Source organism: Epargyreus clarus, unplaced genomic scaffold (assembly GCF_041222505.1).
Source record: "Epargyreus clarus isolate Ecla_fem2 unplaced genomic scaffold, WU_Ecla_fem_2.2 ptg000007l, whole genome shotgun sequence".
Classification (NCBI taxonomy): domain Eukaryota; kingdom Metazoa; phylum Arthropoda; class Insecta; order Lepidoptera; family Hesperiidae; genus Epargyreus; species Epargyreus clarus.
The window spans coordinates 3,285,192-3,302,555 of NW_027332215.1; the positions used below are offsets into that span (position 1 = coordinate 3,285,192).

The 17,364-nt window shown below is 36.6% G+C and overlaps 1 protein-coding gene across 1 annotated transcript in view; it reads right to left on the reverse strand.

The window, feature by feature from the left end:
- MSL1 (protein) overlaps positions 1–17,364 on the reverse strand; it is a 45,494-nt gene that overhangs the window by 22,842 nt on the left and 5,288 nt on the right. The window contains exons 2-7 of the mRNA XM_073074371.1: positions 15,763–16,722; positions 15,392–15,533; positions 9,920–10,091; positions 9,427–9,536; positions 8,576–9,327; positions 5,797–6,001 (exon numbers count right to left, since the gene is read on the reverse strand). Of these exons, the coding sequence (XP_072930472.1) occupies positions 5,797–6,001; positions 8,576–9,327; positions 9,427–9,536; positions 9,920–10,091; positions 15,392–15,533; positions 15,763–16,722 (2,341 nt within the window). The remainder of the gene's footprint in view (positions 1–5,796; positions 6,002–8,575; positions 9,328–9,426; positions 9,537–9,919; positions 10,092–15,391; positions 15,534–15,762; positions 16,723–17,364) is intronic.

Consider the following 17,364-nt stretch of genomic DNA (forward strand, 5'->3'; position numbering starts at 1 on the left):
TTAAGATATTCAAGTTTTTGTGTTTTTATTTCTAAATACCGATTTAAGGCAAAAAATAAAATGCTATTAAGTGAATGTTATATCTTGATCCTATTTTTGTGCATAATCTTATACCCAACATTGCAACACATCCTTAAAATGAAAATACGCTGTAGTAGTACTCTTAAACTTTACGTTATGGAGGTCAATTTGCTAGGGTTCAATAAAAAACCCCTTTTTATTTCCACTTCAGGGTGAATTTGGATCAAAAGATGTATGGAATGTGTCGTACAAATTATAAAAATAATAGCCCTATTGCATGCATATTATTACGTGCATATTATTTTAGTATGCGTCACCTCGAGACTAGGGATGGCATTCTCTGCGAAGAAGATCGATTCTTGTTTCGATTCGAATCAAAGTGCCATAAATCGATTTCCAAAATCGCAATACAATACAACTCAGCGGCATCAGGATTTATTTTTAGCGCTGACGCCCTAGCGCAGCTAGATAAAACGAAAAACTGCAAAAAAATATCTGTTTCTTGTTTGGCGACCCCTATTTAACTTCAAGATATATTTTTTTAATTTATTGTTATAGCGGTCACCGTTATACATATTCTTAAAAAAAAAAACAAATTTCTATCTATTACGGTTAGATGGATTGGTCCTCCATATAATCTTTTGCGATATATGTCGCATATAATATAAACATTTTATATAATATTAATGTAAATTTTAAGTCGGCGGTCGCTTAAATGGCCAATTACTATAGCCGTTACCCTATATATGCATATATAATTAGAAATGGTGGCACTATAGTCCATGGTCCCTGTAGTTCCGGGACTAGAATAGGGCTACGGTATCTCCTGCCTGTCGTAAGAGGCGACTAAAAGGGGCTTCCGGGGTTGCGGGTGGTGAGAGTGGGAGCTCGACCCGCCCGGCCAGCGACCCCGGGAAGGACGGCGGTATGTGTGGTCGCATACCGTTGTGCACACCAGCCGGCGTGGCGAGCGTCACGCTCACCTGGGCGGAGCCCGATGGGGCAACGAGCTAAGAGGACTCCGGTTGCATTCCTCTGGAGATCCCGGAGTCCTCTACGCAGCGCCGAGGTCGGCCACCGGGAGGGTTTTAGTGCGGTATGAATCCCACATAACCCCGTACCGCTCCCACGGCACAGGGTACCTTTTGAAGGTTTCCCCCTCGTAAACAAAAAAAAAATGGCACTATAGTCCGTACAAGAACGATAATACATAGAAGGTGAACTAAAATAAAAACTAACCCAACTATATTTTATTCATTATTGTCAAATAGCATGTCATGTGTAGGAATGAAACAAAACATCGCTGTTTGTTTCGATCTATTCTGAAGGTGTCACTAAAATTGAAACGATAAACGTCAAATGGTCCTCTTTGGTCCTCTTATACTACGTACAAATTTAAAAGTATGTACTAACCAAACGTCAAATGTACTTTGACTTGAATTTGACTTTGAGTGATCTCGTCATCATAATTTTGAAGTATAGTTTGTTGATATGAATCGGGAGTAGTTGTGTAAAAATTGCGAAATATTTAGAAATTACCATTTGAAAACGTGCTTAGAACGTATAATTGCGAGGTGAAGAGTGTGAGCATAAAATGTCTTGTGTTGTTGAAGTGTGTAAAGCTCATAGTTCGCGGAAAGAAAACAAGAATGAATCTTTAACATTTCACCGGTAAGTTTAGACAAATATTTTATGTTCTAGTATCATATTGGGAATATAAAAATGATAATATGTAAGAAAAAGTAGTACTGTCTACTCAAAATAATACACGAATTTGCTGTAATATATGGATTTTCTTGTAAATAAAATAAATGCAAGTATAGGTTATTAGTGTTGTAAAAATGGTTATCGATAAATTTTATCAAGTAATCAAACCATTGTTACAGGTTTCATAACGATGAAGCGATCAGGATTAAATGGACTCAATGTAATAATAGACCAGAATTATGTATTAATGTAGAATCGGTTCAGTAGTTTTTAACCGACTTCAAAAAGGAGGTGGTTATCAATTCGGCCGGTATCTTTTTTTTTGAGTTCTGTTCTCGAAAATCGAAAATTACAGAAATTCAAAAGTACTCAACTTTTCAAGCAGCATCAGCAGCAGGATCCGAATTATAGTGCTTGGGGTGTGTTCCTAAAACGCTGGCTACTTTGCCTCGCTGTATTCACATCACTATTCTCGCATACTGATTAAATACTTAAATAGTTAATATTTGTCAAACACGAAAATAGATGACAGTGACAATTTCAATTGTCAAAACTGGTTACATTTTCTTGTTAGGAGTGAGTAATCTTTACTAATTTATGTTGTAGGTCTACAATTCTCTAGTACATATTAAATTCATACGCGACAGACGCGACCGCGATACACATTTTATAATATGTATATTTATTAAATTACATCTAAAAACAATATTGACCTTAAACTGTTATGCTTTTCATTATAAATATTGTATATGATAGATATTCGGCTGTAACAAAAGATTTTATCAGAATATATTCGATAAAATGTACAAGTAATTAATATCGATCTTATACCCATCACTAGCAAAATCTTAACTTGTGACAACGTCCATAGAAACGAAATGGAGCGTTACTTAAGTTTCTTATTTGTGTACTATCACTACCATAAGTAAAAAGAGATACAGTATACGCGATGTAGTTGTTATTTTACCTCGGGCTCTATGCTATAGTCATTCCTCTGACCTATAGTCGTCACAATTTAGTAGGCCCATTTTGACACATGCCAAAGTAACTTTTTAATAGGCAGTTTATGACCACGTGATAGGTAGAGCTTGCGGCTTCAAAGCATTCGAAAGAAACCATAATCGATTAACTTTCAAATAATCGAAATTTATAATTACTAATAACACTGGTCAACATTAAAAATATTTTTTATATCACGGCGTGCGTAAATTGACGTTTTACGCACGCTTCGCGTGCGCAAAACCCCCATTTCCGACCCCGTAATATAAAATTTTATACAACACGCGGACGAAAAATGTTTTTCTGACTCGTGTGATTGCAGTCCTCGCCTGCGGCTCGGCCTGCAAACTCACACTTGTCAGAAAAAAATTTTTCGTCCTCGTATTGTAATGTACTATTTTAGTCACACGAAAAGTTGTGTCAAATTTTGAATATACTAGGGCCTACAAGCAATAAAACATCAAGGAAAAAAATGACACGTCCAGTGTCTTGGTGATATAGAAACATATATTTAATATCTTTGTAGATATATATATACAAATTAGCTACAGAAGTAACTGTTAAATGTACAATATAATAAATGTTATTTTCGGGAATATTTAGCATCTCGTTGGTCTCTTTTAAGATTCCAACAATAATCTGCTTGCATTCGTGGACTCCATTTCCCTTGGTAGCGCTTCTCCGTTAAAAAATGTCCTGATGAAACCTCTCGCCTTATTCGTCATTCATAGCACCCAAATTTGTGGGAAAGAAATCCAAAAGACATGATTGATGATTGATGGAGGGAAATAATATTTGTTTTTTAATGAAGGGTTGCCAACTTAAAAACAAATCACCACTAACTTCATGTGACAAAAACAGTGTTGACCAATGTAATTAATTATTTATCCCTTTTTCATCATAATAACAATAATATAAACAAGACTTTGTTTGATAGTGAATGATAAAACGAAAAAAAAAACAAATACAGTTTAAGAATGATGCTTTATTTAATCTTCTAAACATGATTAAAATTTTAAAATTACACTGGAATTTATTTTCTTTTCTCCTTTTTATTAAATATTTAGATGATTTAGAAAAATATTCAATAAATATTCTGTTTACAAAATATTAAGTAGGTAATCTATAGAATCGATTTATCGAATAAATCGGTTTCTTTAGTTAACGATTTGTATATCACATGCTTAGTGCCTAGCGATGGCATGTGTCAAAATGGGCATGAACGTCTATAACTTATAATTCACACGTCTAAAACTGCCAACTTTCTATATTTTTATGAAATAATCAATAGATTGTTGTTTAGCAAGAATTTGCGCCTACTAGGACATTTTTGGAAATAGCCTTAAATAATTAATGATTGTTATCTTGATAAATAGGACGTTATGTGAGCTTTCGAGAAAAGACTATTTCGAGAAAAGAACGTTACGCGCTTAGACCAGACAACACATGGTTGTCACAATAGTCACACCAACCACACTCAATGTGACTACTATGACCAGACTATTTTTGAATTATATTCGGAATAACAACAAATGAACAATGCACTTGAGGTTTATAATTTTAATTTCACAATGTCGACCCCAATAAGCTCCCCAAGAATGCCTTCTGTAGTGGTTTTATCATCAGCACACTGCTCGGCAATGACCTCCTCGAATAAATCAACTTTAGATAACACTCGATCACCCTGATGTATATGTTACAGCCAAAGTGATAAATTCAGATATTATACATAATATCTTGCCATTTTGTATAATATCTACTCAATTTGGTCAGAGTAATAAATAACACGGAATTATTCACTTTAACCAGCCATTATATATAATATGTTCATAGACTTAATAAAGATGAAGTAATAATAAAACAAGTATAGGTAAAAAATAGAAGTTTCTATTTCAACTTTCCTTAAGGATAATTTATATTTTTTTTAATTTCATATTGATCCACATATGGAATAATAGACATGTTGAGATGTTTTATGTTATGTTTGCTTATAAATATTTTAAATTTACTGACTTAAATATTTTAAGGTTATTAACTTTACATGATTTGGACCCACCCGCTCGCAGGGCGCTGTGGCGCCCTGCTCGCTTAGTTTTATATTTTATTTTACGTTCCAACTTTACCTAAACAATCCTAAAGGATTTCATACCAGCTTTGTATTCAGCATATATATATTGAGCAAGGCGCGACAGCGCCCTGCGAGCGGTTAAGTCCAATTCACGATAATTCGGACCTAAACTGTATGATTCATAGAACTGTAATACAACTGACCAAGATGACGTTGGTACTACATAATACATCATTCATAATTTCAGTCATTTTAATCTTAAGATTTACCGTACTTCGGGCTTTTACAATAACATTTATCACTTTGACTAACTTTAACATGCCATTATATATAGCAGCTGGATAAAGTGATTAATTTATCACATTGTCTGGACAAATTAGTTATTATGTATAATAGCTCTTTGATCACTTTGACTGTAACATATAGATTAATAGATATCTCATGTTTGCGATTTTTTATAAAACTAACATTCAATCTTTAGAATATTCCTTCCTTTTAATTAATTTATAATATACATGCCCTACAGGCGTACTCTGAAAACATTGAATAACCGGGCTGTATCTATAAAATTAAACATAATAAATATATAGGTGGTAGAAACTTATGTGGTTCGACTCCTGCGGCACCACAGCCACACCTATTTCTGCCTAATAACAGTAGCGTTAAGCGCTGCTAGATTTTGGTTTGAAGAGTGTGTAAGGGGACATACTTTTCCGAAGCAATGCACTTTAATTCTCAGGGATAGCGGCGCATCTGTTGCAGGACTCAGGTAAGAATCTAATCTTATGTGCGGTTGATTACGGATTTCCATGGACGGCAGTAGCCACTTAACGTCAGGTGCACTGCAAGCTCGTCTGTTACTCCTATATTGTATATAAAAAAAAACATCAGCTTTATAATCTGTAACGGCTTAAAACTTACTATCTGCTGTTTATGTCAGACTAACTTTCGACAAAATCTGCGGGTATCTATTATATTTAGCAATAAGATTGTACAGATACCTTTGCCGCGCGCTCTCGGCTTCGCTGGAGCCTTGGCGCCTTGCCTCCCTTTGGCCAGTCCAGTGGTAGAATGCGCCCGTTTCCTGCCCCGCTTGCTCTGCTTAGGCGGCGGAGTTGGCAGTGGAGTTGGGAGTGGAGTTGGCAGTGGAGTTGGCAGCGGAGTTGGTAGCTGTGGCTCGACTGGCTTGAACACCGCTGGATCATCCTAAATAACGAGAATGTAGTGATTAGTTCATAGAAATGTATTCGCATTTTATAGTTTAACAAATGGACAATGATACGTAACTAAATAAAAGTTATCCTTAGGTATTCAGAAACAACAAAAATAGTAAAACCAAAGTTGTAGATAATTTGAATCCATAATTTTTCTTACAATTTTTCTGTGCGACGAATAGTTTGCCTGATAGATCGTGAAAACCCTCTTACAAGATCGCGAGAAGGCGACCAAGGGACAAGAGTTGCGACGCCACAAATTAGGATTTAGGTTTACTCTAACCGCCCCTTGACATCCAAAAAATAAAATGGCGTCCTCTGACTTAAGCACGATTAGGGCCAAAATTTGTAACATTACAATGGGCTATAAGAGGTCATGTCAATTTCTAAAATTCATTTGACGTAAAAAAGGTAAAAAATTATAGTCCGGCCGCTCAGAGAATACATTCCCTAAGTCTGTCAGTGAGTGTAAATGGGACATATATAGAGACGGGTGTAGTAAAATTTGCTATCCTAACCTAAACTAACTTCTGAATATAAGTATAGCGTAAATAAAATAAAAACTAAAAAATAATAAATATGTTTGAAATAGTTTCATCAAACATACAGGTAACAATAAAGTAAAAGAAATATTTTACTGTTGTATATTTTTAACCATCTTCCCCTACAAGTACAATAATTTATTATCGATTATATTAGGATTTTGAATAATCATTTAACACATTCAGTGCCATCGACTCGCCTGGCGAGTCGATATAAATTTCGTTCATGTGCAGGCGACTCGCCGGGCGAGTCCAATGTTTTTCGCTAATATTTCCTAAACGCGTCCGTATTTTCTACTGATATTCAAAATGTAGACTAAATAAATGCTAATATGAACATTTACACGGAGGCTCGTATTTACGACTATTTTTATAATTTAAGGTAAAAATTGCTTTGAACTCGCTAAGCAAGTTCACTGACGCAGGTCCTCAACCTTTTAATTAATGGTTTATTACATGACAATAAAAACATAAATTATTTATTATTAAAGCTGACTATGTACTTACTTTTGTTTTGGAAGAAAAATATAAAGATCGTATTCAATTCAGATTCGAGATAATATCTTTTTTTTAATCTTGATAGGCCGGCGGTTGACCGCAATTTCACCTGATGTTAAGTGATGATGCGACCGTATCATAGCTGTCTAGATGAAGTACCTAATTTCTGAATATTTTTTATTTATAAATGTTTAATGTTATACCGACGAGTTACAATATTACCCAGAAGTATAGTAACCGTAAGAAAACGTAAGTTTTTTTTTTTGTGTCAATATATTGATTGATAAGGATGTTTTAGGAAAGTACTAATTTATTAGAAATAGAAGTCGCACAAGTTAAATTTTTAACCAAATATATATACGCAACTATACAAATACAAAACTTAACCTTAACATAAAATTTTATCAAAAGGTTAACAATCCCTGTATAAATTACGAAAGAAAATTGCCCCCTTTTTTATTTGATGGGTTTTTTGGATGTTTAACTAAACTTTATGCCAGTGAGATGCCTAGCGAGGCCACTTAATTTAGTATGTAGTGCCGGCGACTCTCCTGGCCAGTCCATAGTGAAGTATAGGCGGCACCTCAGAAGGAATTAATGAAATCGTATAGGCAATGAACGTGTTAAAATTTTCTATAGTAACATATTTATTATTCATGATTTTTACTTATTCATTTTATGTTTAAAATACTAGAAACAAACATACTTATTATTTTATCGTAAGTATTGTACAAAAATCATCAATTGACATAACAGCGTATTATGGATTTAAAAAACAAATATGTAGTACTTATTTATTATGATTTCTTTTTTTTTAATATTCAAAGTGCTATGAAATATTACGGTAATATTTTTAAATAAAAAATTTATTAGCCAAAAAACAAATATTCAGAACATCAGTAATTTTTGGATTCGCAAACTGCACTAGAGTCTTACTGTTCGGCACAGGTAAAGCACATTATCTTAGTTAACACTTTAAACCTTGTTATTGTTGTGATTGTCAATGTAGATAAAAGTTTTATACCATTTTGGATAGCTAGTGAAATAGGGCTATTATTTTAATAATTTATACGACACATTCCATACATCCTTTTTATGAAAATGTGGACTCTGAAGTGGAAATAAAAAGGGTTTTTTTTATTGAACTCTAGCAAATTGACGTCCATAACGTTAAGTTTAAGAGTACTACTACAGCGTATTATTATTTTAAGGAAGCGTTGCGATGTTAGGTATAAGATTATGCACAAAAATAGGATCAAAATAGGACATTCACTTAGGAGCATTTTATTTTTTGCCTGAAATCGGTATTTAGAAATAAAAACACAAAATCTTGAATATCTCAAAAACAAATGACTATCGGCTAGGGTACTTAATGACAAAACCTATTGCAAATGAGCTCTACTTTTACCCCTCCAAGGGAATGTATCGAATTTTCAGTAACCCCGTATATGACTTGTTTCAAAGATCTTACATCAAAAGCAATGATGAGCAAGCATGAGGAGTTAAATAGAAAATGACTTACTTACCACTGGCTCTAATGCCGGAGTATCAACGTTTGCAGAGCGCGCGGCTCGCTTCTTCGCCCTCTCGCTTGCCATCTTCTGCGTGGCACTGAAGCTGGTTGCGGCATTCAAATCTTCGAGATTCAAAGCGGAATCCGAGGTGAATAGGTCTTGGAACTCGTTGCAGTCCAATGAGATACTGCAGGCTGCATTGTTAGGACTATCATTGAAGGCAAAGTCTGGCATCCCGGGCGGAGGCGTAGTACCGGCGCACGTCTCAATGCTAGTTTTCGTTTTGGGCGAATAGATCCGCCAATCGATTTCCGGTTCAGTTTTAACCAGATCCAAGTCGGGTTCGTGAATCAACATTGTCTTTGTCTCCTTCTTAAGGTCATCGGTAAAAGAGCTCGAAAGGAAGTGATTTTCCCGAGTTGTGGACGTCTTTGGCTCAGGCAAGTCGGGATCGTATATGCGGCGGGTGGGTTGATCCAGGACCTTCATTCGTCCGTAGTTAGACTTTTGCAGCATAAGCTTCGGAATCGGCGATTGTTCCCGCAGATCTGCCTCGCCTAATTGGTACGGATCTTCGCCTGTCGGCGTGGTATCGATGAGCTGAAGCCTGTCGGATAGAGATCCGAAAAGGGATTTTGACATTGTAGTGGTCGTACTAGTAGTTGTACTAGTAATGGCATTTTTCGCCTTTCCGTATGTGTTCAACATCTTCTTCTTTTTGTTTATGCCAAAATGATCGTACGCCGGCTCTTCGGGCACCTTAGCTGCAATTTAATTTTACATTTATCTCATAATCTAGCATTTTGTATTAATACAGGATATCCTGTCATTCTTGATCGAAAAATACATTATCAAAAACTTACGTTCCGGGGTTTCAACTTTGACCGTCGCTTTCGGCACACGACTTTGGTGGCCCACGCCAGCCGCATTCTTCTTACGACTTCTTTGGGCTCTTTGTACCGCAGGTTTACCCCTGAAAAAAAAACCAAGGCAGTTCGTGAAATACGCATTAAGGTTAAAGACATTAATATATCCGCATTTATTACATGTCCTCTATGTGGAAGACGCTGTCGATTTTTTGCAATATTATTTAACTTTGTATAACGATTTATTGCAATATTATTTAACTTAATAGGACGCAAACTACAAAGTCCTTCTGAACTATGTGGACTTTGCACCAATCCACATTGCAATAGCGTGGAGTAATACTCAGGTCTCCTCTCCCTTTTTTGGGGGAGATACCCGTACCTAGTAGTGTAAGATAAAAAGGCTTACGGCTAACTTTTGTACCAAGGTTACCAAATTCCAAATATTATATTAAACTCTCTATACCTTACGGCATACGCAAATTATTACCTGTTAGACTTCACCTTATACTGAGGCTCTGTTTTAATCGCTTCTTTCTTGATAAGAGAGCGCTTTGTTCCCTCCCGCTTAAAAGTGTTGCACCGCATATTCGGATACTTAGACTTTGTAGTATCCATATTAGGTGGCTTACTAAGTTCACCAGAATTAAACGGTTTTACATCTGAAAGAAATCATTAAAACCCATTGTACTATATGCAAACAAGACTATTACAATAATAATAGAACATTAAACGAACGTGCTTTAGTTGGCTCAATATCGGGTAGATTTAGAAGCAACATCTAACGAAGCAATATCAAGAAATCGATTTACAAGCACTTTTAACTTTATTTCAGGGATGTTATCACTGTAATATTAACAGACACATTTGTAACATGTCTATTTATATTTATAACATAAGAAATATTCAGGTAAAATAATTAAAATGTTTTAAACTGTTTCGGAATATTTTGGTGACTTAGGACCTCATGACCTAGGTGCGTATGGATATGGAGTGGGGTCGTATTTTATAGCCTTAGACCCCCTGTTACTATTTTATAGTTAATTGTAAATATATTAATACGGATTAGATTTTTTTAGATTCCGCAAGTTATGACATACGAAATGAAGCTCCTGGGAGTATAACTTGGCAAAGGACATTTGTACACATCATTCGCACACATTGCTTGGCCATATTTATTGCAAATATTGCTCGAGCGTATTGATTACACTAATTGCTTGGGCATATTGATCGAACATATTGCTTGCGTATATTAATTACATATTGTTTGTGCGTATCGTTCACTATAATTCGTTCGCATGGCCTAGTATACATCGCTCTATTCCACAGATACAGTTGAACTGATATAGTCTCTCGAAGTTGCTATGTACATATATTCTACATGTTATTATAACGCATGGGAATGCATTTAGAATGGATACTTTTAGTAGGTACCTGTGAATCCCTTTTATTATAGAGACGCAAGCAACTCCGTAATCATTATTATTATAATAAATATAAATATTAACATATACAATAAAATATCGTAGAAAACTAGGTTTCTGTATTTTAAAAACCTCCTTTATGAGATTTTCCGTCTTGCAGGTTCTAGGATAATGATAAGTATCAATTTATATTAATATTATTGACCTATTTAGTCACATCTGTTTTTATTGCAAAAATGGTAGATTAAGCATGGTCTCTAATAATGTTTTCTGAATTCTCTCAACAAAAAACTAAACTCAGCTCAAATCCTGGAAAAGTTCAAATACCTAGGAATAATATTACATAGAACATATATAAGAAATAGATCTTGAATAACAAATGAATAAAATGATAAAATTGCATTGCTGCAGCGCAGTTTAATTCAATGTTTACAACCTATATATAAGCTAGGCTAAGGTGAGTATATCCTTTACTCAATTTAATTGTATTTCCTATTAAGGAACATTTATTACATTATGTTTCAGAAAATAGTCTTACTTATTCTGCACAGACACATGAGAAAACCATAGCAATATAAAATATCGATCGCAGTCATTGGCTTAAAATGTAACTTAAAGGTGTATGATTGAGAATGGAGAAATATTTCTATATCATTATTTATGTATTTCATATCGCCGAATGTATTGATTACTTCCTAATATCAGTTCACCATGTAAAAAAATAATACCACGTTCAAAATGCCCATTTCTATGGGTCTCACTAGTATTGAGCGCGCAGGTCATTGTACATCAGCAGACTAAAAAACAGGTAAGTGTTTCAGCTCTGGCAATTAAACAAATATATAATGATTGATATACAATTATAACACATAAGGTTTTCAATACGCATAGCAATATGTCACTTTGAATTATAATAAAATCGTGAAATGAAACCATGATGTCAAAGATATTAAATATTCAATATAATTGAGTGTAGCATTGCATTAAAGTATCGTACAGTTTTGTAATAACGGTATGAATTAAAACAGCACTTCCATTTTCAGGAACCAAGCACGTAAACATGAGATATGATTTTATTAAATAATATTTTTACTCTAGTATTCATAATGGATTCTATGTTTGTTGTATATTGATAATGAATCTATTGGTTAATAGATTAGCATAACATCTGCTTAAAAATATTACAATTTATTACCTGATGATAACAATGGGTTTCGACGACCTAAAATGCGCACCCAAACACAGATAGATTGACGAATAAATTTTATTATATAATGGCATTTACGAACAACAACCCCACTGTCATTGTAAAAGTAAGAGCAGCGCTTACCACACTATGAGATAAAGATGACAAAAAGTACTAACGCTACCCTCCCGCGACACTGAAGGGATGCGGCGAAAAAACACCTAAAGTGAATTAATCGATGTTGCTCCGAGAATAAGAATTGAGTTTAACTTAACTTGGCAGAATCAGCCTCCCCGGTTATTGAAATAAACAATTAATTAAACAATAATAAAACCGAACAAGTATGAGTTACACTCGCGTGGAGAGGTGTCCGTACAAATTTAACACTGTAAATTAAAAACACGTTCTCCCATATTATGTAATGTATGGAAAAGTATGTTTACCAACTCAAAATTATGTAAGTAAGTATTAAGTTAAATAATAACAGCGTAGTAGAAATATGTCGCAAACCAAGCCGGATAAAAATAACCAGACAATGACAAATTAAAATATGGTTAAAATGAGAATGTCAAAAACAAAACATACTTTTAGTAACTTGTGTTTAATTTAAAATGTATGCATTTCAAATTTGACCCACTTTTTGGTATCCGATTGAGTGAAGAGGTCGCAACACAATGCAATATTAATGTCATATGGAGCTGGTCTGATATGGAGCTGCAACATGGCCATGGGACCAATATAATGAAACGACGCAACTTACTCGAGTTTGGAATCGTTTTATTCGTAATGACAAGTACATGGGTAATAGATGATATCCGAGGTCTGATGATTATGCTGGAAGATGGCCATTGCAACTTAGTAATTTAACGACGCAATTCCCTCGATTAACATTTGGCTCGTTTTATACGTTTTGGCAAGGAAACTGGTCCTAAATGATATCCATGGTCTGATGGTGGAACTGGAAGGTGGCCACGGAAATTCTGTATACAACGACGCAACCCACAGTCAACATAATTACTTATCCTATACAGACTAAATTTGTCAAGTCGGCCTTCATGGTGAAATCCGAAAAAAATATTATTATCATTAGTAAAAAATGAGTTTCGAGTCCGATTTTGTTAAAAAATATTACTGCATCATAAGTTTTTTTATAACAAAATTATTAAATGCATTATAACGCGTATATAGGTATAGCCCGCGCGAAACTTCTAGTCCGCTCTGAAGTTGTTACACGCAGGTCTAGTCAGAGAGCCAATGCTGTCGAACACAACCACAAGCATATACTCCGTAGCAACAATAAGGGCACACTAACGCAGCTATATACCCGTGGGCGAGCGAGGGCAGCGGACAAGTGCGGAGGGCGTCCCGCGCTATCTTCGTCCCGCTTATATCTACAATAACCTGTGGCGACGCGACTCGCTTGTACATTCAGAGCGGACTAGAAATTTGGCGCAGAATCTACATACATAATGCGTGTATAAATGATTTTCAAATACAGCTTACATTTTTTATTAGTATAAATGCAAAGCGCATATTTAAAATATAGCCTTTTTATAAAAGTAGCAAACGAGCATCCAGGCTACCGATGGTCAGCGGGTATTGCCGCCCCTGGGCATTTGCAATCATCCACAGATAATTAGAGGTATTAGAGATCTACCTAAGTTCGGCCACAGAAACGTACCCCTGTGAACTAAGTTACAACGTCTAGGATTTGATGTCTGTGTGATTTCTCTTACCACACCCCTCAAACCGGAACACAAAGGGTTTACAACTCCTATAATTAGGCTAAAATAGGTGTGGCGATGATGCCGCTAGAATGGAACAATAAAAGGGTTTTACCACCTTCAGAAGTTACAAAAATCCTAATATAAAAGGGAACCTTGATTCCTGTATTTAATCACATCCAAATCGAATATTCAAATTGGATGCACCAATACTCCCACAAAATATTGGTACTTTACTACTTAAATGGTAGGAAAATTTCTCTCCTAAAAGGTTGTACCTATATACTTATGTGTTATCGTGAGTCGGTGAAATTCCCAAAGAGGCCATCAAAATCTATTCTTTCTATCGAAATGACAACCTCTTTATTTTAGAACAATATGGACAGGACTGGACTAGACTCATGTACCTATATAATTTGTGATTCCAACGTCTCTAAATAATACCCCATTTTATAGATTGCATTTTATAACAAGATTCTTTACAAGTTTGCAAGTTATATTATGAAAATAAATTAGAATTCCAAGGAAAATTTCCAAGGCGCTTCTTTTTAAATTACGTCTCACGTCGGTGTCAATTTTCAATGGATGGAGTTTCTTATTATTTTCTTAGGGGAACTAAAGTTACGAGAAATTCTTAAGAGTCCTTTATACTGAAGAATTTCATTACAGCGTCTCGAGCAGAAGTCTTATGAGAAGATTTTGTCCGTTGAATATCATCCTGGCACTTTTCATACTGGAAATATTTTATTAGGGGAAGTACGCGAAAAGATAGTGCTGTTTATAGTTAGTTGTGCTTAATAATAGCTCGTGTTATCTCATCACGCGTACAAAAGACGTCAACCTCTTGTCATTCATACAATTAAATTAAAAAGTAACAAATAAGGTTGGTGAACAGTCACTGCTACCCATGTAAATCTGTTATCAACTCCAAGTTTAATTGTAAAGGTAATTGAAATCGACCATAGATTACTACTCCTGACGACTAAGATAGTTAATCTGTTTTTTAACCAAAGATCAAGTTGTCAAATTTCCTTTCATTAATATGTTCCTTCCAGGCCGACTCATTTCCGTTTATAACAAGTTTTAAATGTGCCAAAAATGCGGAACAGATGTAGCAGTCGTCCTGTCGCGACTGTAATTCACCGGTAGAGCCGAGCATCGCACTTATGTTTCTATACACCGTGCGCAGTTTTGACTATATTAGGCGGAAATCTCTAAGAAACATAGTAAAACTCTTCAAATACCATACCAGTGTTATTTGACATATATAAATTATGAGATGTTGATGGTTCACACTTTCACTGCTTAACTATGTTATCTGTTTGTCATTACTTCTCGTGCAAAAATGTGACTTTACAATTATTATTTTTTATTGCAATAACACTATCATAGCTACGTTCACAATGCATAACCCCAAAAATATTGTAGAAATAAAATTCGATTTATAAAATAATTTAATACCATCTTACCATAATCATCAGAGTTCATTTCACGTTCTTATCACAAACAACAATAAAAACATGTCATGTTGATAGATGTTAAATTATTTACAATAAATATGATACAAGCTATGTGCATTCGTTTAAGTAAGTACATTCATAGAGATATAACCGATAAAATAATCTCACCAGCGTCAGTTGGAATCGTAGTTCTTGCCAAACCGAATGTCTCCTTCTCGAAAGTTTTCGGCTTGCTCAAATCGCTTTCAAACAAGAACGTATTGGTCCTGTTCTCCGGCAGTAACAGCTCAGTGAAACTGTTTAACATGATCTGAAAAATTGGTAGTAGTAATAAATAATTGTCATCAAATTTGAATGTCTGGCATCAGAGAAATAGTAAATGAAGTATATAGTACACATGTAAGGTGGTTGTTAAATAGTGACTTCTCAAAAAATGTATTTACATTATTTTTAATATAGTAAATAGTAAAACCAATTATCGTACAACGTAACTATGTTAAGTACAACTTCAAATCTGTAATATTTCAAAAGATACTTACTTGGCTTGAATCTGTCTTTACAACTGTTGAAGTCGTCGGCGGCTGGGTTGGCGGCTGGGTTGGCGGCAGGGTTGGCGGTAACGCAGACGGTAACGTCAACGGTACCACGGGCGCCAGCTCAGACAGTACTGCGAGCGATAGAGCAGGCGACACTACTGGCGACAGCGCTGGCGGCTGCACGGGTGGCAGCGCTGGCGGCTGCACGGGTGGCAGCGCTGGCGGCTGCACGGGCGGCAGCACTGGCGGCTGTACGGGCGGCAGCTCTGACTGCTGCGCGGGTAGCAGCACTGGCGGCTGCGAGGGTGGCAGCACTGGCGGCTGCGTGGGTGGCAACACTGGCGGCTGCGGGGGTGGCAGCACTGGCGGCTGCGTGGGTGGCAGCACTAGCGGCTGCGGGCGTGGCAGCACTGGCGGCTGCGGGGGTGGCAGCACTGGCGGCTGCGGGAGTGGCAGCTCTGGCTGCTGCGTGGGTGGCAGCTCTGGCTGCTGCACGGGTGGCAGCTCTGGTTGCTGCACGGGTGGCAACTCTGGTTGCTGCACGGGTGGCAACTCTGGTTGCTGCGCGGGTGGCAACTCTGGTTGCTGCGCGGGTGGCAACTCTGGTTGCTGCGCGGGTGGCAGCACTGGCGACTGCGCGGTTGGCAGCGCGAGCGGCAGGCCAGGGGACGGCGCAGGCGGCGGCACAGGCGACAGCGCAGACGGCAGCACAGGCGGCAGCGCAGGCGGCAGCGGAGATGGCACCGGAGACGGCAGTGGAGACGGCAATGCCGGAGGCAGCGTAGTCGGCTGCGCAGGAGGCACCGGAGACAGCTGCGGCGACGGCAACGCAGGCAGCAGCGCACACGGAAGCGCACTCGGCAGCGACAGCGACAGCGGCAATGGTACTGGGAGGTTCAGTGGTGGCAGAGACGGCGCGGGCGGCAGGTTCAGACCATGACGCCGGTTCAATTTTGTTTTCAACTGAAATGTACATATTCAATAATTGTACCTACAAATTTAAAATGTCTGCGAACATCTGTAAAACTCATATTTTCGTTTCTGCTATTCATATTTTAGTTTCTAGTAATTTCTTAATCTGCCTGCCTATAATAGTGACATACAGCCTGTCAATCGAGCTCTCTAACAACCAGCTCTCAAAAGTGTATGAAGTCTACCAATTCGCACTTGGCCCTTGCAATGGAAACCTGTGCATGGGTGTAGGACAGAAATGGGTTAACGAAGAAATTTTCAGACATAAACATGAGGAATATCAACTTAATCCTCAGGGGCACTTCTGCCATGATGATTAACCTAAACTAGTCTACTTGTCCAAGTATGGAAATGTAGTATATGTGATAATGAATACCACCTCTTTGCTACCAAGTACCAACATATTAAAAAATAGCTTTATTGTTTAAAAGGACAGTATCTCAGCAGTGTCAAATTAAAAAGTTCATGTTTAAGCTCTAGCAATAGTTTAAAAAAAAAACATGTGATCTTAACCTTAGTAAAAATAATTTAATTTAACAAAACTACTCGATGAATTTCATTCTTACAGTCTTATTCTTAAAAAGTTATAACAAATCTAATTGTTGCTATAGTACAATAATCAAAATGTTATTC